This window comes from Rhodofomes roseus (genome assembly GCF_022264815.1).
Source record: "Rhodofomes roseus strain CIRM-BRFM 1785 chromosome Unknown C8Q71scaffold_9, whole genome shotgun sequence".
NCBI classification, from domain to species: domain Eukaryota; kingdom Fungi; phylum Basidiomycota; class Agaricomycetes; order Polyporales; family Fomitopsidaceae; genus Rhodofomes; species Rhodofomes roseus.
In genome coordinates this window covers 44,697-67,163 of record NW_025952965.1, presented here as the reverse complement: position 1 = coordinate 67,163, position 22,467 = coordinate 44,697, and the positions used below count along the sequence as shown (strand labels likewise).

At 54.8% G+C, this 22,467-nt stretch overlaps 9 protein-coding genes across 9 annotated transcripts; 6 read left to right on the top strand and 3 right to left on the bottom strand.

Moving 5' to 3' along the window:
- Positions 1–144: 144 nt before the first annotated feature.
- C8Q71DRAFT_796412 (uncharacterized protein) lies at positions 145–2,161 on the top strand (the record flags this gene model as incomplete). The annotated part of the gene is made up of 10 exons (XM_047925678.1): positions 145–192; positions 324–464; positions 524–714; positions 763–897; positions 946–1,258; positions 1,311–1,426; positions 1,476–1,537; positions 1,591–1,700; positions 1,754–1,831; positions 1,886–2,161. The coding sequence occupies 10 exons, from the start codon at positions 145–147 to the stop codon at positions 2,159–2,161; spliced, it is 1,470 nt and encodes a 489-aa protein (XP_047779109.1).
- Positions 2,162–2,839: 678 nt separating this feature from the next.
- C8Q71DRAFT_899318 (glycine cleavage system P-protein-domain-containing protein) lies at positions 2,840–6,832 on the top strand (the record flags this gene model as incomplete). Its single annotated transcript, XM_047928787.1, has 16 exons — positions 2,840–2,929; positions 3,057–3,386; positions 3,442–3,502; positions 3,559–4,155; positions 4,207–4,898; positions 4,953–5,132; positions 5,184–5,303; positions 5,352–5,399; positions 5,453–5,498; positions 5,552–5,642; positions 5,696–5,725; positions 5,777–6,122; positions 6,174–6,268; positions 6,327–6,464; positions 6,516–6,601; positions 6,656–6,832. Coding segments are annotated over 16 exons (3,030 nt in total), but the record flags the coding sequence as incomplete, so codon positions are not given.
- Positions 6,656–8,845, bottom strand: C8Q71DRAFT_834002 (uncharacterized protein). The gene is made up of 2 exons (XM_047926404.1): positions 8,698–8,845; positions 6,656–8,647 (listed from the first exon to the last, which is right to left on the bottom strand). The coding sequence occupies exon 2, from the start codon at positions 8,634–8,636 to the stop codon at positions 6,930–6,932; it is 1,707 nt and encodes a 568-aa protein (XP_047779107.1). The 5' UTR covers positions 8,637–8,647; positions 8,698–8,845; the 3' UTR covers positions 6,656–6,929.
- Positions 8,846–8,919: 74 nt separating this feature from the next.
- Positions 8,920–9,335, top strand: C8Q71DRAFT_857273 (protein translocase SEC6; the record flags this gene model as incomplete). The annotated part of the gene is made up of 5 exons (XM_047927393.1): positions 8,920–8,982; positions 9,032–9,065; positions 9,117–9,204; positions 9,258–9,272; positions 9,323–9,335. 5 exons carry the CDS (start codon positions 8,920–8,922, stop codon positions 9,333–9,335), a joined length of 213 nt encoding a protein of 70 aa, XP_047779106.1.
- Positions 9,336–10,730: 1,395 nt separating this feature from the next.
- C8Q71DRAFT_808757 (uncharacterized protein) lies at positions 10,731–14,394 on the bottom strand. The gene is made up of 12 exons (XM_047926025.1): positions 14,024–14,394; positions 13,920–13,964; positions 13,708–13,862; positions 13,449–13,654; positions 13,290–13,397; positions 12,423–13,239; positions 12,139–12,370; positions 11,982–12,088; positions 11,825–11,929; positions 11,638–11,769; positions 11,281–11,573; positions 10,731–11,225 (listed from the first exon to the last, which is right to left on the bottom strand). Exons 1-12 carry the CDS (start codon positions 14,269–14,271, stop codon positions 10,956–10,958), a joined length of 2,718 nt encoding a protein of 905 aa, XP_047779105.1. The 5' UTR covers positions 14,272–14,394; the 3' UTR covers positions 10,731–10,955.
- A 109-nt stretch (positions 14,395–14,503) lies between these two features.
- Positions 14,504–16,239, bottom strand: C8Q71DRAFT_808756 (eukaryotic integral membrane protein). The gene is made up of 6 exons (XM_047926024.1): positions 15,872–16,239; positions 15,659–15,825; positions 15,491–15,608; positions 15,227–15,435; positions 15,028–15,168; positions 14,504–14,972 (listed from the first exon to the last, which is right to left on the bottom strand). Exons 1-6 carry the CDS (start codon positions 16,085–16,087, stop codon positions 14,774–14,776), a joined length of 1,050 nt encoding a protein of 349 aa, XP_047779104.1. The 5' UTR covers positions 16,088–16,239; the 3' UTR covers positions 14,504–14,773.
- Positions 16,240–16,305: 66 nt separating this feature from the next.
- Positions 16,306–17,164, top strand: C8Q71DRAFT_756159 (DUF1754-domain-containing protein). Its single transcript, XM_047923580.1, has 4 exons — positions 16,306–16,415; positions 16,465–16,672; positions 16,725–16,829; positions 16,885–17,164. The coding sequence occupies exons 1-4, from the start codon at positions 16,342–16,344 to the stop codon at positions 16,897–16,899; spliced, it is 402 nt and encodes a 133-aa protein (XP_047779103.1). The 5' UTR covers positions 16,306–16,341; the 3' UTR covers positions 16,900–17,164.
- C8Q71DRAFT_756156 (uncharacterized protein) lies at positions 17,141–19,587 on the top strand. The gene is made up of 7 exons (XM_047923579.1): positions 17,141–17,371; positions 17,438–17,536; positions 17,603–17,756; positions 17,821–18,037; positions 18,198–18,418; positions 18,559–18,690; positions 18,741–19,587. Exons 1-7 carry the CDS (start codon positions 17,208–17,210, stop codon positions 19,383–19,385), a joined length of 1,632 nt encoding a protein of 543 aa, XP_047779102.1. The 5' UTR covers positions 17,141–17,207; the 3' UTR covers positions 19,386–19,587.
- Positions 19,588–19,721: 134 nt separating this feature from the next.
- On the top strand, positions 19,722–22,370 carry C8Q71DRAFT_578005 (mitochondrial intermediate peptidase). The gene is made up of 4 exons (XM_047919478.1): positions 19,722–20,305; positions 20,362–20,878; positions 20,934–21,599; positions 21,652–22,370. The coding sequence occupies exons 1-4, from the start codon at positions 19,787–19,789 to the stop codon at positions 22,278–22,280; spliced, it is 2,331 nt and encodes a 776-aa protein (XP_047779101.1). The 5' UTR covers positions 19,722–19,786; the 3' UTR covers positions 22,281–22,370.
- Positions 22,371–22,467: the final 97 nt, after the last annotated feature.

Below are 22,467 nucleotides of genomic sequence, written 5' to 3'. Positions count from 1 at the left end.
TCGAGTTTGAATGCGGTCGTTCTGGCATGTCTGCAGTCCGCCCGTACGCGACCTGACGAAGACACGCGCAAGCGTCATGCTGTAGAGACCCTGTGCATTTTGAGTAAATGTCTGCTCAGGAAGAACTTGTCGGGATGGGAGGTCATGGAGATCTTTGCAGGAGGAGTGAACGAGAGTGACAAGGTCTTCGGTGTGCGTGCTCAACCTTTGTCTATGGTGCATTCGTCTAACTGAGAGCGTGTAGGATCTGACAGCTATGGTTCACGAGATTCTAGGCGATCGCAACGCTCCTGGTACAGTCTCTCAGTGCAACTCAACGTGAGGGAGTACTCAATGCGTGCTCTGTTGCAGCCCCTATACGGCACCAAGTCCTCCAATTGGCGGTGATATTCGTGTCCGGCATCAGCCAACTCAGCCCTGGGGCGTACTTCCTTCGCCGAGACCTCTTCCCCTGCATTGTTACGGTGCGTGCGATGTACTGCTGTCAGATTTACACAGTTCTAATGCTGTCGGTGTACATCAGATCATCACTTCTCCGGAAACCGAACAATTTACATTCGAGGCTTCCGTATTGCTCGCCCTCCTTGCCAATTTCCACAAAACGGACGCAGCCAAAATGAACCCTTACCTCAGATGCATACGGGAAACGAAGACCGAGAGGCTCATGCGCAAGATCTGTTGGGCCTCCAACTTCGCCGCTGACGCCGTTGTCAAGTATGTGTCGGTTATTGAACTTGTCGGTCTTTGCTGACGCTTAGGTAGATCGTACCAAAACGTCTCAGATGATTCGCCGCCCTCTCTGAGCGCGACATTCGGTGCATTTCTCTCGTCAATGCGCCCAGATCGAGCGCTGTCGTCGACGCCAGTTGACCTACCGCGCGAACTCTTCAAATACCAGTATGTCCGGATCGCTCGTGAACCCTCGTATGAGGCTGACGATGTCAGGCCTATAGAAGCTTGTGTAATACTACTGCCAATATTCGAGTTTCTCCACGCCAATGAAAGGTTTCATACAATCCTCTTGGAGCCACTTACGGTTGATGCGGAACAGCAAGCGACTGCACGGACCCCTCCGTTACCCTACACACTCTTGACACTTGCTTCCTACTTGCTCACACACGCATCATCGGTGCATGCACCGCGTGCCATAGGCTATGCTCATCTGTCACTCAACATATTGCTCGTCATGGCGGAGAGCAAGATCATCATGGAGGTGTTCTGCAACAGGGGTGATGCAAATATCAGACTGTGCCATCAAGTGAGTTCTTGTCGCTCGCGTCATGGCGAGGCTGTCTGACAACAGCGAACAGAGACCCCCGTTGCTTGCGTTTACCGGCCCCAGAAAGCCTGTTTGCGCTATCCTTGACTGTTGTGTGCTATGGCTGCGGCACAACCTGCACAAGCGTCTCGAAGTGCATTCCTACTTGTGAGTCCCTTCCATAAATAATCTGAACATCCGGCCCAATATTCCTTAGAAACTGCACGCGCGTGTGTTATCATGTCTTGTGGTATTTGAAAAAAGAACGTATCAGTCTAGGTGAGTACGACCAACCTACTCGTTGACTTGGGTACGATCTCATTCCCGGACAGAATATCACTGGCTGGAGTTATGGAAGGCCCTCATCGGGCTACTCGACTTCCTTGCCAACAAGCTCGACGGCCTCATCACTACAGGCGGAGTCGAGCGACTCATTCAGGAGGTTCGTCTTGCATTGCTCATGGAAAAGGCTATATGCTCACCGCGCGTCCCCAGACGTTGATGATATTGGACCTTGCGTTGTGCCATTCAGGTGCCATTCTGCCGAATGCTGTCGCTGTGCACGAGCTAGTGGTAAGTTTCGGCGACGGGTACCGTGTGGACGTGCACTGAGCGCTTGACTTCCAGTACGAGGTGGTTCGCTCGGTCGAAGTTCTCAGGAAGCAGCAGACGACCCTGGACAAGTTGGCTCTCCCTGGGTCCGGCTCTCGACGCCGACAATCCGTGATGAACTATAACTCGGATGCTCTTGCAAATATCCTTGCTGTGACAGCCCTCTATGAACTCAGAATCCGGGAGGCGAAGGCGACATCAGCCAGGAGCGCACTGCGAGCTGTGGCGAAGGAGATTGACCGCGACGGTCTCAGCTATGGGAAAGATCTCCACGGCGACGAGCCACCGTGAGTGCATATTTTGTTGAGTAGACCTGACGTTCAGATGTCTTGCTATCTAGGAAACAAGCCGAGGACGTTGTTGGCATGGTCCGCTATGCCTATGCTGACGCCATGTCTCTCATGCCTTGACCGAAATGCATCACCCGCTTTGGTATCTACAGTCACGGCTTTGTGCTTCTGAGTGTTGTTGTATTGGGTCATCTACACTTGTCATTTCTATCGACTATCGACTGTCGTCCTGAGTCTCCGAGCTGGATTGTTGGAAATATATTGATCGTCGGCGTCCCAAAGAGGCAAGCTGGCGGGCGATATCTCGTCGGACGAGCGACGGAACCGAGTCAATGAGACGGGGTGGAAAAGTTTTTTCTATCTAGACGCCGATCCCACAGTCCCGTTTACGTCCGTCAGTTCCAGATCGTGGGCGGGCCCATCACAGCCGGTGATACAGCTATCTGGGCGCGGGGACGACCTGGGACGACTTCTGAGTTGCTACGGCCGCACTGGCGAGGACTGTTGCTGAAGACCGGCCGGCTGGAGGGCATATTTAGGGGTTTGGGTTGCAGCGGACTCGGGGCAAGGATCGACGGCGCCTATGCGGGGAGGCGGAGCGCTGGCGGGGGTGACGTCCTGCGCATCGGGGGATGTCCATATACGGCAGGGCCCTGCTTGGACGATAAGGAGGCGTTATAGCTCTTACTCGGTGAATGGCTCGGTGAATCCTCCATTTTCGTTATGTTCCCACTTCGCCCCCACTCCTCTCTTCGCCCCGTCCATCTCTGTCTCTGCTTGCCCCGTCGAGCCCGCCGTCCCCCATGGCGGCCCTGCGGTGCGCGGTACGCGTCTCTGCTCACACCACTCAACTTCGCGCAGGTGCACTTGCCGTCTCGAGACATGGACACAAGAAGCGGCGCTGTTTCGCGACGGCGACTTCGCCGTCCTCCTTGCTGTCGGCGTTAGACACTTTCCAGGACCGTCACGTTGGCCCGGACGGCAGCGAGGTCAAGCATATGCTGTCTGCCCTTGGATATGAGTCCATGGATGCTTTCGTGGATGCTACCGTGCCGTCGAAGATCAGAGTCGCGTCGTCTTCTGTGAGCAACGACAGCATCGCCGCTCTGAGCGAGTCGGAGCTCTACAAGCGGGCGAGGGAGCTTGCGAAGGCGAACAAACCGTTCAAGAGCTACATCGGTATGGGCTACCACAATGCTGTTGTACCGCCCGTCATTCTCCGTAATGTAATGCGTTTGCTTCTCTTATGCTGCCAAAATTGTGACCGCAGGCACTGCTCAGATCATGGAGAGTCCCGCTTGGTATACCCCGTATACCCCGTACCAGCCTGAGATCGCACAAGGTAACGTCTCATAGTTCAGTGTGCATGCGGACACTCCCACTCATGGGTACGTGCAGGTCGCCTGGAGTCACTCGTGAACTACCAGACGATGATCATGTCATTGACGGCTATGGACATCGCGAACGCTTCGTTGCTCGACGAAGCGACTGCTGCAGCAGAAGGAATGGTCATGGCTTTTGCGTCCACGAATCAGAAGAAGCGCGTCTTCCTCGTCGACAAGGGTGTTCTTCCTCAGACAATGGCTGTTCTGCAAACTCGTGCCAAAGGCTTCGGTATTCAACTGGTCGTCGGTGACGTCTTCTCACTTGCCAAGGACAACTCGACCGAAATTTGCGGCGCCTTGGTTCAGTACCCGGACGTCAACGGAAGTGTCTTCGAGTACGGTCAACTCGCCGAAACGATTCATAAGGCTGGAGGGCTTGTCGTGTGTGCCACGGACCTGTTGGCATTGACCATGCTCAAACCGCCGGGCGAGTGGGGCGCAGACATCGTTCTCGGTAACTCCGCGCGGTTCGGTGTACCCGCAGGTTATGGTGGCCCACACGGTGCATTCTTCTCGTGCACGGACAAGTTGAAGCGCAAGATGCCCGGCCGTCTGATCGGCAGGAGCAAGGACGTCTATGGCAAACCCGCGTACAGATTGGCTCTGCAGAGTAGGTCTCACCTGCTTACCATTGTGACATATGCTCACGGACAACCTGTAGCCCGTGAACAACACATTCGACGAGAGAAGGCAACTAGCAACATTTGCACGGCGCAGGCTCTACTTGCGAACATGGCTGCGATGTATGCTGTCTACCACGGCCCGGTTGGCCTAAGGCGCATCGCGGAGAAGGTCCACACCCTAACATCCATCTTGAAGTCGGAAGTCGAGGCACTTGGCTACAAGGCGATTAACCCGAGCTTCTTTGACACGCTCACTTTTGAAGTCAACAGCGCCGCGCCTCATGCGGAGACCGTCCATGACGTAGCCGCGAAGTTGAACGTCAACCTGCGAAGGATTGATGAGAAGCACGTCGGCGTCACCCTGGACGAGAGTGTGTCCAAGGAGGACGTCGAAACGCTGGTTCAGGTCTTCGCGTCTGCTGCCTCGAAGGAGCGCAGCTCGGTGACGGCTCCGGGGTCCTCAGCTATCCCTCAGACCCTCCAACGCACGTCGGAATACCTCCCGCACCCCGTCTTCAACACGCACCACTCCGAGACTGAGATGCTCCGGTACATCTACCACCTCCAGTCGAAGGACCTCGGGCTCGTGCACGCGATGATCCCGCTCGGCAGCTGCACCATGAAGCTCAACAGCACGAGCAGCATGATCCCGCTGACCTGGCCCGAGTTCTGCAACGTCCATCCGTTTGCGCCGACAGATCAAGTCAAGGGCTACGTCGAGATGATCAAGGTACGCTCGACGACGTGATGCTTCTCTAGGAGGAGTGCTCATGATGCTGTGTAGGAACTGGAGTCGGATTTGTGCAAGATCACCGGCTTCCACGCCTGCTCCGTGCAGCCTAACTCTGGTGCTGCGGGCGAGTATGCGGGTCTCTCCGTCATCAAGGCGTACCACGAGTCTCGTGATGAGGGCCACAGAGATATCTGCCTGATCCCTGTCAGTGCACATGGAACCAACCCCGCAGTAAGTTCGCGATCTTCGTGACCCGAGATATTATCCTAACACGCGCTTTAGTCAGCTGTCATGGCTGGTCTGAAGGTTGTCCCTGTCAAGACACACCCAGACGGTAATCTTGACCTCGAGGACCTCCGTGCTAAGGCGGAGAAGCACAAGGACAACCTCGCCGCCTTCATGGTAAGCAGCAGCAGTAGACATCCACGACATGATGTTGACCACTGGTAGATCACATACCCTTCGACGTTCGGCGTCTTCGAGGACGGTGTCCAGGATGTCAGTCCACGATGCCCTTTGACCGACGTTATGACTGACCTCATTCTATTCAGGCTTGCAAGATCATTCACGAGAACGGCGGTCAAGTGTACCTGGATGGTAAGTCGTGGTCCTTAAGTAGCGATTCAGGCATTGTGAGCAGCGTTCGACAGGTGCGAATCTGAATGCGCAGATTGGCTTGACCAACCCCGCGACATGCGGCGGCGACGTCTGCCACATGAACCTTCATAAGACGTTTGCGATGTAAGTGAGGACTACCCACAGATATGCGCTGTGTCTCATCCCGTCGTCTACAGTCCCCATGGTGGCGGTGGCCCCGGAGTCGGGTGAGTGCCGAAGACGAAACGATCGCAACGTCTCGCTAACGGAGTCCGCAGACCCATTTGTGTAGCAGAGCACCTCGCACCCTTCCTCCCCTCCCACCCGATTGTACCTACTGGCGGTGACAAAGGCATCAGCGCCGTCGCCGCTGCGCCGTACGGCAGCGCGTCCATCCTCCTCATCTCCTGGGCATACATCAAGATGCTCGGCGGCCACGGCCTCTCAGCCGCCTCCGCTGTCGCTCTGCTGAACGCGAATTACATGGCTCATCGCCTCTCGGGACATTACACCCTGCGCTACAAGAACGGGAACGGCCGTGTTGCCCACGAGTTGCTCATCGACCTCGCCGATTTTGAAAAGGCTGCCGGGCTGAAGGTCACCGACTTCGCGAAGCGTCTGCAGGTGAGTCCGAATGTTGACCTGTGCTTGTCGGCGGAGCTGACGCGCTATCAGGACTACGGCTTTCACCCGCCCACTTGCTCCTGGCCCATCTCTACCTGCATGCTGATTGAGCCTACCGAATCTGAACCATTGGAGGAGATTGACAGGTGCGTTGAAAAGAGTAGATGTCTGTGGTCACGATTGTGGCTGACATATTTTGCGTAGATTCTGCGACGCGATGATTCAGATCCGTAAAGAGGCAGAGGATATCATTACGGGAAAACAGCCGAAGGACAGCAACGTCCTGAAGAACGCCCCACACCCGGTCTCCGTTATTGCTTTGCCTGACGACCAATGGAACCGGTAGGCTTCCTCATTAATCTCTTGGTCCACGCTCTTTACAGTGACTTGCAGACCCTACTCGAGACAAACGGCCGCCTTCCCAATGCCATGGCTGATGGAAAGGAAGTTCTGGCCGACAGTCTCTCGCATCGATGACGGTGAGTATCAATTGTAGGCTATGTTGCAATCGTACCCTGACCTCTGTTATCTAGCCTATGGCGACCTGAACCTCATTGTGAGTCTGCTCCGAATGTACCAAGGGGCATCACTGACGCTTTGCCTTGCAGTGTGACTGTCCTTCCGTGGAAGAAACAGCTGCACATTAGATACTACTTCATGACACACATAGACATGCCTGGGGTGCATCACTCTACTGATACTCCTAGACGAGCTTGCGCGTCCGTGACGTTCAACCGCCGCGCCATCTGTATGAATACCGGTACATATTACTGTAATAATGACATAGCCCTCCTGCCTCAGGGATCATTAGAGCTTTCGCCATATCTCTGGGAGATACTGCTTGATGCGCTCGAGAACTACCTCTTGCTCGTTCTTGGGTGACGCAAAAGAGAGAATGATGCGCGCGCATTCGACGTCTGGAGCGATCTTGTACTGTCCCCTCCACGCATCCATCTCTATGCACAGGACCTTCAACGCCTCCTCGAAACGACCCATCCGGCACAAACACTCCAGCCACGCCTTCCAGTGCCGCATGTTCAGTGGGAAGCGAGTCGCCGTGAGGTCGTCCCAGATCTTCGTCGCCCTGCCGTACGCATTGGCGTACGCACAAGCGTCCAGGATGACACTGACACTGGCGTTGTCGTGGAGCGACGAGTGATACATGATATCCCAGATGGACAGCGCGTCCTCGAAACACTGCGCGCGTTGGTACGTGTCCATCAACTGGGTCCATAGCTTGGTATCGGGTGTGAGCGAATCAAGACGGAGCGCCTGGTGCACATGCTTAATTTGCGCGGCCACTCGTGTGAGCTCTGCCTGGCGATCCTCCAGAGGAACCTTGGCGTTGGCAGAGATCTTACTAGCGAATATCGCGAGTCGTTGCAAGACCATGTTGTACACCTCTGCCGACGCAGGGAAGCCGGCTGCGCGCATATCCTTGATGATTTGGAAGAAGAGGTGAGCAGAAGGAATCTGAGTGGAAGGGACTCTGTGGTAGAAGGTATGCAATACGGCGGCGTAGCCTTTTGCGTCGAGATGGTGCTTCCCGGACTGGGTAAAGGACCGATAGGCCTCGTAGGCCTCTTTGTACGTCGGAGAGGTGCGCATGAGAAGGACGATGAGTGATGTCGAGGTCATCGCGTCGATGGCGAGGTCGCGGGAATGTAGGTCTTCCACCAGGGATAAGGCGATAGGAAAGTACTTCTTGATATTCGCTGAGGATGCCACAGCGCGTAGAAGAGTGTTGTAAATAGCAATGTCAGGCGTCGGAACATTGCTTTTTCGGCGGCCCTCCTCTGTCTGGTCCTGTGCGGCATCGGACGTGGGGCCGTCACCGGGGATAGATTCCGCATCCTGGTGAACCTTTGTGAATTGCCGGTACAGGTCGATGGCACGGTCGATGGAGGCCTCGGTAGGCGGTCGAAGGCTCCCTGAGCATAGGGCGCGGAGTACAGGGTGCAGCAGCGCCGTCGATGGGCGGACACCGCTTTTCAGAGCCGTTTCATAGAGAGCAACAGCAGTGGCAGCGCTAGATTTGACGGACGCGTTATGGACCAGCTTTGCCCACACAGTAGCATCCGCCTTGAGACAGAGTGCTTTCTCGTAGAACTCCAGCAGTTCCGTGTCAAAGCTTTCGCTAAGGAGTGCGCGGAGCGTTCGCTGAGTCGTCACGTAGCCGTTCTTCTTGTATCGTTTGTGTAGGCTCAGCGCCAACCGTTTGCCTTCCTGGTAGGCAACCGTAGCCAAACGTGCCTCTAAGTCGGCGTCAGACAAAGACAAATTACGACCAGAGGATTTGGGCTCCTCCGGAGTCACGGTGGTAGGAGGCGACGACTCCGGCGCCTTGCGGGCACAATGCACCGCACGATGTCCTTCAAGAGAAATAAACCAGTAGCGCGGGACGGCAAGGCTCCTATGGCAAGCTAAGCATGTCCTCGCAGGTGCGAAGGCAATTGCGGGGTTGTACGCAGAGCGGCAAAAGACTCGTCTAGCAACATGACAAGCTAGGCACATTCATGCGCGCACTAGAGCGAGTATGAGTTACGATCCTATAGCGTATAAGAAGAGGGCATACCTCGCTGTCAGCGTGAGGGTCCGCCGTTGTATGACCAAGGGCTGGCAGTGGTAGACCGGAAAGTACGAGGTCGACGACTACGGTGCTGTGTCACGTGTCGCCATAGACCACGATCGCAGCGTACGGGTTCCACGTCTCTACCACTTCCACGTCCCGAGCCCGTCCCCCTATCCTCAGTCACCCCGCTGCTCTCCTCCACCTTCCTTTCGTTCACCGCGCAACATGTCTGAAAAGTTGAAGGAGTTCACGGAGATCCCCCAGGAGTTCGTGCGAGACGGCAAGCAGGTACGTATCCATATTGCTCCTGGTGCGACGGATCCTAACACTCCGTCAGTTCCTCGTTCGCTGCACAAAGCCCTCCCAAAAAGGTCGCCTACATTTGAATGCGACATAGTTTCCTTCTGACGATGGTGCTACAGAGTTCTTGCAGATCTGCAAGGCAGTGTCCATCGGGTTTGCAGTAATGGGATTCATCGGCTATTTCGTCAAGCTCATCCATATCCCTATGTACGTCCCCCGCGATCTGACTAATTTTCCGTTGAGCTCATTGAATCATGTAGCAATAACATTCTTGTGTACGTCGAAGTGTTGTCTTATCCCCATACTATGCTCATGGCTCTCGCAGGGGTGGTGCATGACGATGTGCTGGCGGTGGTGTCGATTGGTTCCGGGTTCTTGGGCAGGTCTGGGTTCTACTCTGCTGTCCTCTGTTCTACTATTATGCATCTCTTACTGCGATACCTTCAGTGGCCTTGCGCCAGAATGAGCAGATGCCTACGCACATAACGACCCACAGTGCCCGGACAGATCATTGGTGCTGTGTCCTCCAACGACATGTCAGTTCCTCAGTATGTTTACGGAGGCATGATTACACCGCAGTCACTACTCTGTCTCGGGGAAACCTTGTCCTCCAAGACATCGCTGACGCTCTTAGGACTGTCCTGGGTCGAACAGATCCATGCACTGGAAGCCATTCTCTCGCCCATGTCTGGGACGGTCGCTGATGAAGGTGAATATCGTCTCTTGAAGCACGGGAACCAGATGAGTACGATATCCTTGCTCAGTGTCAGCATGCGATCGTGTACGTGAAAGTCCAGTAACCGGGCAACCTACTTCCTGCATACCGAAGACGACGAAAGCTATGAGTGGCAATATCATACGTGTCAGTCGAGACGCATGACATCGCTGCATCGAACACCTACAAGAGGCTTGCACTAGGTACGGATATACGTTGGTGGAGCCCGGTACACTTAGCAGATACGCACAGCGGCTCTGACGCACTCAGCCGTGCTACGTATACTCGACCTGACTCAAAGTACAGAACCTACCCTATCGTGGCCCAAGAAAATGCCATGAATACACCGGCCTTGGTCCTTCATGTGTATCACTCGTGTCATCGAAGCTTGCTACTGGTCACGCGTACTCACACGGAGGCAGGGCTGGCAACGACGGCCGCTTCATGAAAGCATTTGAAAAGGCCTGTTTGGCTCTTCGCCGCGTCCGGTAACACTCGACCATGACGGCCGCCATCAATAGGATGAGGTATGGGTTGATGCACCATACCTTCAAACGCGAAGGAAATTTCCGCAAACTAGAGGGACAGTGAACCGGGAACTGCATGAGCATCGTCAGCCAAACGGCGATTCGTAGGCTGCAACAAGTATTTCACGTCTTCAGGTCCATCGCACAGTATATACATGCCATTATCGACGTTCAGTGAGTTCGCGTGGTGCGTCGCCTCCTATGAGGTTACGACCAAGTGTTTCGAGAGCGGCAGGAGTACTTAGGTTTGCTAAACAACTGCCCGCGCTGCGTCCGGCAGCAGGTAGACACGGTAGGATGGATGCAACTCACTATCTCTGACACCAAATCCCAGTGGTCCCCGCGCGGCGCGTAGCTCCACCCAGCGAGAAGGAATAGCGACAGATCTTGATGTGGTCTCATGCTCTGCAAGCTGTAAGTACCATCATGAATGATACTGTATGGCATATGTAGCACTCACCGCAGAAGAGATAAACACGTAGGTCGTTGTAGGTCACTCAGGTGATTGATCTAGATCATTATCATTCTAACGATTTTCTGTACCGCTTCACCATGATAGAACGTCGGCAGTACGTCGCTGCGACCAGGCGGCGACGTTGGATGGTACGAAGAAATTTCTCCACATTAATGCAGCGTTCGAGATCGACGGGGCATCGTTAGAATGCTAGTAAGTCCAGAAGGATTGGTATATACAATGTGCGCGTAGGCGATTGCCTTCACCGGGCAGCTGAACTGCCTACGAGCAACAAGCCAAACCGAGCCGAAGGCTTGACGAGCTCCAATGAGGGGTGGAAGTGCTGCTCGGCTGCTGGTGGCGCATGGCACAGCAGCGCCGAAGACTTGCTCTTGTCTTTTGATAGAGGCGTCGCAGGATGTACCTCGGGAGGAGGGAAGAGGGGTGAGAAGATGATTTGCATTCTTGATAGGTATTCCGAGATACTATCGTCACATTCAAGTTGAGGTTGCTCAATGCCCTGTGAGAATAGCTGAACAGCCATGAGTGTTTGGGCGAACTATTGGAAGTCGCAATACACGAAGTACCTTTGCTCGAACATCGCCTATCCGTTCATCTAGTTGCATTCGGAGCTCTTCATGACCCCATGTAGTCGTCAAATGTCGCATGAACCACAAGTCCCAGTACCGCTGTAGTCCTTGATGCGGTTCTCGTATCTCGACGGCACCATGTTTACAGCTCCGCGAAACGAAGTACGTGATGCAGTCGCCAACTAGTGATCGTTTCCGCACAGGATCAATTGTTGTCCAGAATTCTTGCAGCGACGATGACAGAGACAGCAATGCTTGAACTAGAGCAGCTGAAGGCCGTTTCGGGTGTTCTGTCGATCAGGGATGAGATGCGTGCTAGGCGGCTTGGATGAACAGCCTCTAACGACGACGTACCAGCTGGCCGGAGTCCGGCATCATCTTGACTCCCCGTCCGGGGCCAAATAGTCTTCACGATGTGCTCAACAATGAGCTCTCTCCAGCGCTCGAATGTCTGATCGTGGAGGGCATGCATCCGCTTCCTGAATTCTATGAAGCTCTGATGAGACTCGCTGTCTAGCACAAGCATATGCAGGTCACCAACCATCGACAGCCTCCTGGTTGCAGCCAATCGTCGTAATGAACGACGAAGACGAGGCAAGCTCGTATTGCAACCGCCCCAAGAAAGCTGCTGTACTTCGTAGACCTTCTACATTACTATCAGTATGTTCGTCCTCGAGAGTGCAGAAGGAATGCGTTACCCGTATCGTCGACGTCTTCTTGACAATCATCCAGGATTTGGGTTATGCGGGAACAGAAACCTGCAGCGTCGGGCTGATATGCGTCTCGTAGCCGTGAAGCGAGTACACTAAACGACAATGTTGAGCTTTGGCGAGTGAAATATGAAATAGCTCTTACCCTCCCTCGTGATCAGAAGCCTGCATAGCACCTAGATGTTCTTCGAGGCTATGAGATGACTCTTCTATGGCGCCTAGAACGTCATGGAGAAGCGGCGTCCTTCCGTGGAGCTGTCGGTGCAGCCCGGCCTTGTATCGTTTGAACGGCGCATCCGTTAGGGAGGCATTGATGGTGGTCTGAGAGATTGATGGCAGCGGGAGGGCATGAAAGAGATAGTCGACAGGTTGTGCATCTACGATTGGACATCAATTTGTAGGACAGCATTGCCAGCGCATATGCATTACCTGAAGTACTTTCGTTACAGTGGCTCTGCAGGGCCCGTAGCGCAGCCGTCAGCCTCTCTTGGAACGACATCTCTGCCGAGCTCAAAGCCTTTCGCCAGACCGATACAGTTTGCTGCTGGTAGAGGGCATCCAGCATCGAGCGAATTCGACTCTTTTCGTAAGACTCCACGCCGTCAAGCTTCGAGGTGATCGCGAAGGAAGATGCACGGAGATCCCAGACTTCCTTGACGGTTTCTAGACTCGATAACCATCTCGAGGCCGCTGCTTGGACAGCCTCCAGGGAACGTGAAAACCAGTTGCCAAGCTTCTGCTGCAAGAGGTCCTGTGCGACAGAGGGAGACGCAGACGCAGCACCAATATATGGCTTGTACGATCGGATCGTGTCTGGCAACAGGGTGAAATGGGCGGACGACGGTAGAGAATTGAGTAATGTCTGCGTCGTCATCTGCAGGTCGGAGGGTAGCGATGGAGAGGCCTGCTCCTCTTGTATATACTGGAGGGCTTGTTGCATCATGCCTGCTTTCCCGGAAGCACCATCGGCAAAGATGTCTCGTGCGGCGCGGAGCGTATGCGATATCGAATCCAAAGCGACCTGAAGATTGCGCTTGACCTCTCGGAGGATAGCCTTGCGCGCCCTGCTTGATGTCTTGCCGTATTCGCTTGGAGCAATATTCGCATGTCCGTTCGCCGACTCTGATTGCACCGACGACAGGGTCACCGAGAGGGTCTTAGATCGCTGTGCGAGAAAAATCGATAGCGTCTCTCCTAGAGGCCGAGATTCGAGGATATGAAGAGTCAAAAGAGTCGCACAAATTTCCTATAGGCAACCATCAGAGAAGAGCGGACTGCAGCCAGATATGCACGCACGGCCGACGATGTGCTATGCTCTCGCAACGAAAGCGTCGCTTTATGTGTAATCTGGGAACGAAACTGTGAGACGGTGTCCCATTGCCGCTGCACTAAGGGTATTTGTTCCTGTGCGCGGCACGTCAGCAATGGGAGACTTGCCGCGTCCAGTGAACGCACCGAGACATCGATGCCATAGTCATTCCAACTCTGGTCCATGTCCTCATCCTCTTGCAGGAGCGTTCGGTGAACAACCCTAGCTGTCAGGAAGAGCCAGGCAGCTTTCAAATACATCCTGTGTTCCATGAACCTCCATAGATGTTCCGGTGCGTCTAGCAGAAGCTTGAGATGTGCAGACAGGGATTGCAAGGCCTGTATATGTTTGTCTACGCGTCGCGTGAGTGCGCAAGTCGCACATACTCCCCGAAGCATTACACACCTTCCTCGCCTGCATGGGTTCGTCTTGTCATCCGCGGTGGCTTTGCCGAGCCCACAATATCGCGCATCTCGTCCAAAGCTTGCAAAACGCGTCGAGACGACGCTGCCATTGATATGATGGAGCTCGAGGCTTGCAGAAGATCCCGATACCGTTCCCTGCGCTTTCATGGTATAGATGAGAGGTTAACAACGGGGGCATAGCTATTGACGCACCCAACCATGAGGCGGAGCTCTTCCTGTTTTGCCTCAGCATTGACCCTATAAGCAGGAAACATCGCACACAGTCCACGGTGATCTAATGCAAGCGAAGTACACACCTCAGGCGTTGTTGTACCTTCCTAACCTCCGAGACCGTATGCCTTGCGAATAACTCATCGGGGTCGATTCCGCCAGGGTTTCTTGTCGGGTCTAACACAGGCTCCATAGTAGATGTGGTAGAAGCGGATCTTCCTAGGCGCCATGGGCTACCATTTCCTGAAGGTGCGCGGATACCATTGGGGACCTCCGGATAACCAGTTTTAGATAGTCCTGCGGGAGTGGATGTCGAAGCCACATTTCGAGACATGTCCGGAAGCACAGCCAGGTCAGAGAAGCAGTGCTATGACCGAAAGTTTCGAGACGGACAGGCGGGTATACCGCGCAGCGAGTAACACGAGTGGTGGCCAGCGATGCGAGACGCGGGCGTGAGTGCACTGCTAAGTACGTGGTTACCAAATACAGTCTTGAGCACATACGTATACGTATGCGACTCTCGCGAGCTAGACTGTGATTCATTCACGCCATGGCCTCACTGACTTGCGGGGACATATCTATGCATAGCACTTGTCGTCCGAGTTAGCATACACATCCAGGACCGTACAACTGAGAGATGCCATGACTGTCAACAATAGTGTACATGCTATGCGCTATTCAATTGAAACGACCCGACTAATAGGACGAAGGACTAAAGAGAACACGACGACTACAGTACTCGTAAGAAATACCAGTGGATGTGGACAAATGAAGGGAGCAGGAAGTGAGGTACTGCGATTATGACCATTCGAGCAGCCTGAGTGGGTTGCAGCTCCCTAAGCAGAGCCAGATACCGTCTCTGTTACGTCTGTTTCTCCAGCAGGTTTTTTGGGGCCGGAAGCATCACTGCTAAGACTCGTCGTACTGCTGGCTGCAGGTCGCGACGTTCCATTGCTTGCTGCTGGCCTTGACGGGGACGCGGGCGAAGATGAGGTACCTGCTAAGCGTTGGTCCAGCGCTTTCAGCGCCATGGCCCTACACGAAGGGATGTCAGTAAGCCGTGATGATACCAAGGCGACTGAAGACGTGCCTTCTCCTCTCTGCTTCGGCGCGTGCACCTCCAGGAACAGCGGCGTAACCTCCAGCTTCGACGTCTGAGCCGCTGGCTGGGATCAAATGAAACTTGGAAGCCAGCATGTAGACAGTGTTTCCGAGCCAGGTGATGGGCCCGCTGTAGGAATAGATGCTACGGTGAGTGAACGCGCCGCAGCAATACGGATGTCACTCACTGGATAAGTGGGGGGAACCACGTAACCAATGCAAATGTTTCACTCCTGTCTCCGTACACGGGGCCGCCGGCCAGGTCGCCGGTGTTCTTCTTGTAGAACCGCAGCCAAACCCAGGACACCAGCCATCCAAACTGGATGACAATCCACGGGCATTGGAATCCGATGATGCACATCACGGTTGAGAATGTGACATAAGCCATTGGCAGCGTCTGCAACGACCTTGAGAACACTGGGGGGCCATAAGAGAGAAGTGAAGGTACATACCTTGACTCTAGCCTTGAGGACACCAAACAGCTGCACTTGGTGTTCCGGAATGATTTGTCGGAATGCGACGAGAACACCGATCTGCAACGCCATCTGACCGTGATATTGTTGGCCATACCTAAAGCGGGCTTAGGAGAGGCGAGAGGAGAAGACGAAACGAACTCTTACAGGAGCACCGGTAAGCGCAGCACTATATATTCTATCCAGTTCAACGCGAACGCGATGATGTTCGAAACCGCAATGGTTACGGCGATGAACTTCAACAACTCCACAGAACCCCATAGTCGTTCAAGGTATCTCAGAGATGCTGGTATCACGAGGAGGGTGAATAGCAGCTACTACGCTTTCAGTACTCGCCGCATCACTACAGTGAATACGTACCTCGATGAACGTGGTCTCCACGAAAACGGAGGTCAGGAAGGTCCACGGGTAGAATATGCTTGACCCGGGTATGAGCACGAGGTATGGACAAGAGTATCCCGACCAGCTGAGGACGTAGTACAGCAGAGAAAAGAAGATCGTAGCAGCGGTGTAGGCTCGGGTCGCCGGAGGAATGCCCGCGACGAACTGAGCGGGGGAGAATGCTAGCACTGCCATTTATGTCCACGCGTGCTGGAGATTTGTCCGTCGGGTACTGTAGGGTCTTTGACGGCCAGTTCCTGCCGGAACAGGGGCGAAGAGTGGGGGAGGGAGAGCAACGGACGCGAGACGCAGGCAACTCGAGGAGACCTGGCAAGCACGGCGTCTGCAGGAAGCGGCCGACGCGTGACCCGCAGACGTCGCAGAGAACGCGCGAAGCCGTGACGTTTGTGACACTCGCGTCTTGCTCATGATCCACATCCACGACGTCCATGTCCGACTATGACTTCCGCACTGGCGGCAGCCTCAAGTTGAGAGGCGTTGCTGAGGGTGGGATTGTTAAGAAGTGAGTCCATCCTGTTGCTTCGTCTCGTCTCTGGTCTCATCGCCACCAGGAAGAAGCACAAGTCGAAGTCAAAGGACAAGGAGAGGGAAAAGAATGCAGAGAGTGAGCTGGTAACGGAGCTCGAGTCGCTGAACCAGGAGGAAGCCGCCAAGATTCCCTCTTCATCGGGCAGCGGCAGAAACTCTCCTGCGATCGCAAGTAGTAGCGATAGGAAGACAGCAGCGGAGAGAAGGTTCGAGGAGGTCCAGAGGAAGCGGGTACGGCTTGTCTTGTCTTATACCCGGGTGGTCTTCGCTCACGACTTGATAGCTCGCTGCAAGGGTCGCGAAGCAAGCTAACAAGACACACAAGGACCGTGTCCACGAGTTTAACAGCAAGCTGGAGGCTCTCAGCGAACACCATGACATTCCCAAGGTATGTGTCCCTTCTACTGTTGGTCCAACGCCGTTTGACCCCCGAATGTTCTCAGGTAGGACCAGGCTAATGCGCCTCGTACTGTACTTCGCCGTGTCTCTATAACGTCGCGCTGCTCCTTGTAAACTACACCCTTGTGTCATAACAAAGCCTCTGGCGGTGATGAAACTGTTGTCATACATCATACGGTTGTCTGAGAGGATTGGAGGGTCTCGGATTGGCCAGAGGATGCGGATATTACCATCGTGCCGTATCATTGTTTATCGTGTATTTGTCGCTTGACGGAATTAGAATACGTCGGTCCTATAAACGTGACCACCCGCTTCCGCACCTCACCCTCGTCCATGCTTCCTCTGCACAATCTCAACTACTACCGCCATGAAAGCTGCTGCTGACGCGGCCACCGACAAAAAGGGCCACGTATGCCCGCCGTCGAACGCGACGCACCCGCGCGACCGCTGGGAGACGGCGTTCGTGTACTCGTTCATTTGCAAGTTCACTCAGCTGCGCGCGAAGGTGGAGGGGTTGGATTCACCCATGGCGTGAGTGCACCGCTAGTCTGCTGGATGTTTCTGCATGGTCTGAACAGGCTGGGCCGTGGGTGGTAGATTCGAGGAGGCGTTGCTCTCGCCGGAGCCAAACCCGATAATTACCCAAATCTTGGCACGCTTCATACAGAACTTGAGACCTCAGACGCGTAATCTCAGGTGAACAAACACCCTAAATCCGTCCCATGGCATGGGCACTCATTGTTGACGCGGTCTATTGTCCAGTTCGGACGTGATTTCTGACACTCTGGCCGCTGTGATGCTGGAATACCTCAAGACCCCGGAGCGAAGCATTTTTTGGGATGAGGAGCTGGGAGCGAACTTGAACCCTTTCACGGAGATGCAGAGTGGATTCTTTGCGGCGTCATGGGACTTCAAGGTGAGTGGCGCGTTGGTCGTGGGTTGCGAGAGTCTCAATGGATCCGCGTGGGGTCGACGTGCAGCTCCAAATAATGCGGCAATTCGTCGAGCTACAGCTCTGCCATAGCATGCAGATCAAGGCCATTATCGATCGCGCGTGGGGAGTCATCCACAACAAGCACAAAAAGGAGGCGACGACCGCATCGCCGCCTCCACCCGATGACCCCCAAAGCAGGGAGAACCTACAACTGATACCGATAGGACAGGACAAGGAGCGGAAGCGCTATTGGGTTGTAGATGGTCCGTGCACCTTTTTCTCCTTTGCCTCTGCGAGTTCAAGTATTTGGCCGTATTTGCCTTTGGGGCGAGACAATCCACCTGTAATCGGCATCTTGCGGTTTCCTTTATTCACTTCACTACGTGTTTTTGCAGGAACTCATAAGACCTCATCCTTTACCAGTGTCACCGCGCCTTTATGTGTCTACCAATCCGTGGAAGATCACAGCAACCTTCCAGACGATTTCCTCTACACGGGAGGAGTATGTCGCCGTCATCGACCGACTTCGCGACAGCGCACCGCAGCTCAAAGCAAGCCAGCGACCGACGAAAATCGAAAATGCCCATTTGAATCTTATTGAAGACTTGGACAAGCGATTGGCGGACATAGATGCGGATCTGCTCGTAAGTTCGCGTCTCATCTCAGTCCAATTTGCGCAGGGGAGACGGGAAACTATCCCGAACAACAAACAAACGCCGGACGGCGCACAATGCCCTTCATTGCATGAGAGTCAGTTCCACGTGACTGATTTATGCCTCTTCAGCGTATTCAACGCGCTCGCAAAAAGCTGGAGATGCGCAATCTATTGATAGCCCAGGCAGAAGTACGAGAGACTCGTACTAGGCGGAAGGCAACCCGACCTGATTATGCCTACATGAATGACCCCCTGAGCGAGGTACGTCGACCAGTGATCATATCTGCTGGGTAGCTCTGACATGTATTCAGGATGACCAAGATGAGTACCAGTATCAGGAACAAGACGACGAGGAGTACGACGACCAGGTCGACTTCGATGACATGGTGGGGTTCCGTTCTGGGGACTCATCAACGTCGAATCGCCATGCAGCAACGGGAAAGCGCAGGTCTTCTCGAGCAGCAGCTACCAACGGTCATCGCGCGAGCAATGGGAACGGCCGTGCGAGCAGTGAATGGAAAGGGGAACGACGATCCACGCGGTTGGGGGCGCCAGCCGATATGCAGCTCGACGAACCACCGCCCAAGAGGGCGCGGACGGAGGACAGTATGGTGAGCAGCAACTCTGCTGAGCCTGCACCTGCCGCGCAGAATGGAAAAGGAAAGGGACGTACGTCTATAACGCTGAAGCCGACGGAAACAGCGGTCGAGACGATCCCGGGCAAGAAGAAGAACAAGTACTGGTATTACGCCGTAGAGCCAGTACCCGCTTTAGCAGCCCCGCCACCTGCAGCTGCTGTGTCGTATGACGCAAGGGAGGATGTGCCGATGAACGGTCTACACATTGACGATCGCTCAGAGGTATCGCGAGACAGCGTACAGAGCGAAGACGTGGATATTTATCGGAGAAGTATAGAAGGCAGCTTATCCCCCGCTTCCGCAATGGACGAGTCGTAGTCATAGTCTTACTTATTCACGCTATCCTTACCGCATCACCCGGTTTCGTACATTTGTCTTGGCTTCTCGTTCTGCGTGGCATTAATTGCACATTTGTTTGCACCGTATATCCTCTCCACTAATGCACCCGTATTTTATCACCGGATAGAATCCCCCTTCCAGTGGGGATGTATGTCAGTCAATTGCAGATGCCTGTCTTGCAGTGAGAGAGCGGTGAGCGTGGCGTCTGAATTCGCCCGACGGCCATTGGAGCGTTCGCTGGATGCGATCTGAGATGGAGCAGGCGCCGGGCCGCCACTGACAAAGTCAAATCTGGCTCGCCGCCACCGGGTCCGAGCCCGCAGGTCTTCCTCGAGCCCCGGCTGTCTGCCCGACTTGCTCTCGTCCTCCATCTCTGCCTCATGCTCGCCAAAGCCGCGCGATCTGCGCTCCGCAAGCATGCAAGACGGCCCGCTCAGCTCCGGCTTCACGCGAAGAGGGAGGCACCCCATCTATTCTGTCGAGCCGCCACCGCCACTGCTACAGTCCCATTACCAGCTTCACGCGATGACTCGGACATCATAGTCCTATTCGACCAGCCCAACATCGCTCAGTGGGCGGCCTCCTCATCTTCCACTGGTCTGTTTGGGCACCCGGTGTTGACCAGTCCTTCGGCCTTCAATGCTTTGGCCGACTCTACTCTTCGGCGTGCTCAGGTTCTCACCGAGCGTGTCCTCAGAGCACGCGACTCCCGGGAGGAACTCTTCAAGGTCGTCAAGAACCTTGACAGGTTGAGCGACCTGCTCTGTGGTGTCATTGACCTCGCGGAGCTCATCCGCAACGCACATCCCGACAAAGCTTGGGTACGAAGTGCCGATGCAGTTTACGAACAGTTATGCGAATTCATGAACGTCTTGAATACTCATGTGGGGTTGTATGAGGTGCGTGTCAACAATCCTTACTGCTGCAGACTGACGTGTCAATTGCCGCATCGTAGGTTTTGCATGCGGTTTTCTCCGATCCGGAGGTCGCAAAGTCGCTCAGTCCGGAGGCGCACCAGACCGCACTCATCTTCTGGAGAGACTTTGAGAAGTCGGGAATCGACCTCCCCCCACATCAGCGCGAGCGGTTCGTATCCCTATCGACGGAGATCATGCTATTGGGCCGACAGTTCCTCAACGAAACGGCGACTGCGAAAGCTCCGGCCGCGATCAAGCCCGAAGAGCTCCAGGGTCTGAAGGATATGGGCATGGGTGCACGGTTACGATTGCAGGCACAAGTGACGAAACGCGATCTTCTTGTCTACCCGGGGTCGCTGCAAGCCCAGATGATCATGCGCGCTGCACCGTCGGAGGAGCCTCGGCGGAAGGTGTACATGGCAGCCAATTCCAGCTCCCCGGAGCAGATAGAGGTTTTGGAGAAACTTCTACGAGCGCGCGGGGAGTTGGCTCGCCTAGTTGGGAAGAGCAGCTTCGCGCATATGACGTTGGGTGATAAGATGGCGAAGTCGCCAGGTGCGTGTTGACGACTATGCGTCTCAGCGATCACTGAATGTGCTATGTCTGGTAGAGAACGTGCAGCGATTCCTAGATGCGCTCTTGGACCATACTCGACCTTATGCTAGAGGCGCGCTGCGCACGCTCAGTATGCGCAAGCAAGCGCACCTACATACACCCCCATTCCCTACCATTCAAGCCTGGGACAGGGATTTCTACTGTCCGCCAGAACCTCCCGCACCTCCCGTCGCTCTCCCTCCACTCACGCTCGGCACCGTCTTCATGGCTCTCTCGAGGCTATTCCAGAACCTCTACGGGATATCTCTGCGACTAGCGGAGGTCACTCCAGGAGAAGTCTGGCATAGCGACGTGCGGAAGCTGGAGGTCGTGGACGAAGACACTGGCGTGCTCGGATGGATCTACGCAGACCTCTTCGCGCGGAGAGGGAAGCCCAGTGGCGCAGCGCACTACACTGTGCGATGTTCGCGCCGTGTAGACGACGACGACGTTGAAGGTGACCTCGTCCACGCTGACGAGTATGACAAGGCTGCCATGCAGATGTCGCGCGTCTTCGAGGCCGCTCACCGTCGACAGTTCCCTGGACAGGAGGGTACGTTCCAGTTGCCAGTTGTCGTCTTGCTCTGCGAGTTCGCGAGACCAACCGCCGGACGCGGGCCTACCGTGCTGGAGTGGCACGAAGTCATGACCCTCTTCCACGAGATGGGTCATGCGATGCATTGTACGTGGACAGTCTACGTACATACTGCTCTGTAACTGATGTTGCGTCCTAGCTATGATCGGCCGCACCGAGTACCAGAACGTGTCCGGGACCCGCTGCGCCACCGACTTCGTCGAGCTCCCGTCCATCCTCATGGAACACTTCCTCAACTCTCCCGCTGTCCTCTCCCTCTTCGACCCGACCGGCTCCCTCGACATCCGCCAGGCCGGCAACCACCACGAAGATCCCTGTCGCTCTATCGATACCCACACGCAGATCCTACTCGCGTCGCTCGACCAAATGTATCACTCACCTGCTGTGCTGGACTCGCATTTCGACTCAACGACTGCGCTGGCGAAGCTATATGAGACGCGCGGACTCATTCCCTACGTACCTGGCACATCATGGCAAACGCAATTCGGACATCTGTTCGGGTACGGCGCTACGTACTATTCGTACCTCTTCGATCGTGCCATAGCGTCGAGAGTGTGGCGGAAGCTATTCGCTGGTGACCCCTTGAACAGGGAGACGGGGGAGAAATTCAAACGTGAGGTTTTGCGACATGGTGGCGGAAAGGACCCATGGACTATGGTCAGTACATTACTCGACGCACCACAACTGCGGAGTGGAGACGCGGAAGCAATGGCGGAAGTTGGTAGATGGAAGATAGAGGATGATGTATCCGTACCTGGGCGGCATTGAACTGGGATCACTGGAAGACGACGTGAGTCTCAATGACTGCGGTTGTCGTCCGGCAGTTCTGAGTAACTTGGTTCAGAAACATTGTGACCATGCAGTTCCGCGGATGCATTGGGGAGTGGTGAGGGAAAGAGGATTTTGACAAGATCTCAACCATAGTGCGTGGACTCCGCCCGCATCACATGTATCA

Excerpts from the sequence above, each read along its gene's own strand:
- C8Q71DRAFT_834002 (XM_047926404.1), bottom strand. The coding sequence starts at position 8,636 with ATGTGCCTAGCTTGTCATGTTGCTAGACGAGTCTTTTGCCGCTCTGCG.
- C8Q71DRAFT_808757 (XM_047926025.1), bottom strand. The coding sequence starts at position 14,271 with ATGTCTCGAAATGTGGCTTCGACATCCACTCCCGCAGGACTATCTAAA. Across the intron at positions 13,965-14,023 it reads AAGGTACAACAACGCCTGAG|GGTCAATGCTGAGGCAAAAC; the intron begins GTGTGTACTTCG and ends TCCTGCTTATAG. Across the intron at positions 11,226-11,280 it reads TAGGCGATGTTCGAGCAAAG|CTATTCTCACAGGGCATTGA; the intron begins GTACTTCGTGTA and ends ATGGCTGTTCAG.
- C8Q71DRAFT_808756 (XM_047926024.1), bottom strand. The coding sequence starts at position 16,087 with ATGGCAGTGCTAGCATTCTCCCCCGCTCAGTTCGTCGCGGGCATTCCT. Across the intron at positions 15,826-15,871 it reads TGGAGACCACGTTCATCGAG|CTGCTATTCACCCTCCTCGT; the intron begins GTACGTATTCAC and ends AAAGCGTAGTAG. Across the intron at positions 14,973-15,027 it reads GCCGAAGCAGAGAGGAGAAG|GGCCATGGCGCTGAAAGCGC; the intron begins GCACGTCTTCAG and ends CCCTTCGTGTAG.
- C8Q71DRAFT_756159 (XM_047923580.1), top strand. The coding sequence starts at position 16,342 with ATGTCCGACTATGACTTCCGCACTGGCGGCAGCCTCAAGTTGAGAGGC. Across the intron at positions 16,416-16,464 it reads GAGGGTGGGATTGTTAAGAA|GAAGAAGCACAAGTCGAAGT; the intron begins GTGAGTCCATCC and ends CATCGCCACCAG. Across the intron at positions 16,673-16,724 it reads AGGAGGTCCAGAGGAAGCGG|CTCGCTGCAAGGGTCGCGAA; the intron begins GTACGGCTTGTC and ends ACGACTTGATAG.
- C8Q71DRAFT_756156 (XM_047923579.1), top strand. The coding sequence starts at position 17,208 with ATGAAAGCTGCTGCTGACGCGGCCACCGACAAAAAGGGCCACGTATGC. Across the intron at positions 17,757-17,820 it reads CGGCGTCATGGGACTTCAAG|CTCCAAATAATGCGGCAATT; the intron begins GTGAGTGGCGCG and ends GTCGACGTGCAG. Across the intron at positions 18,691-18,740 it reads TGAATGACCCCCTGAGCGAG|GATGACCAAGATGAGTACCA; the intron begins GTACGTCGACCA and ends ACATGTATTCAG.
- C8Q71DRAFT_578005 (XM_047919478.1), top strand. The coding sequence starts at position 19,787 with ATGCTCGCCAAAGCCGCGCGATCTGCGCTCCGCAAGCATGCAAGACGG. Across the intron at positions 20,306-20,361 it reads CTCATGTGGGGTTGTATGAG|GTTTTGCATGCGGTTTTCTC; the intron begins GTGCGTGTCAAC and ends GCCGCATCGTAG. Across the intron at positions 21,600-21,651 it reads GATGGGTCATGCGATGCATT|CTATGATCGGCCGCACCGAG; the intron begins GTACGTGGACAG and ends GTTGCGTCCTAG.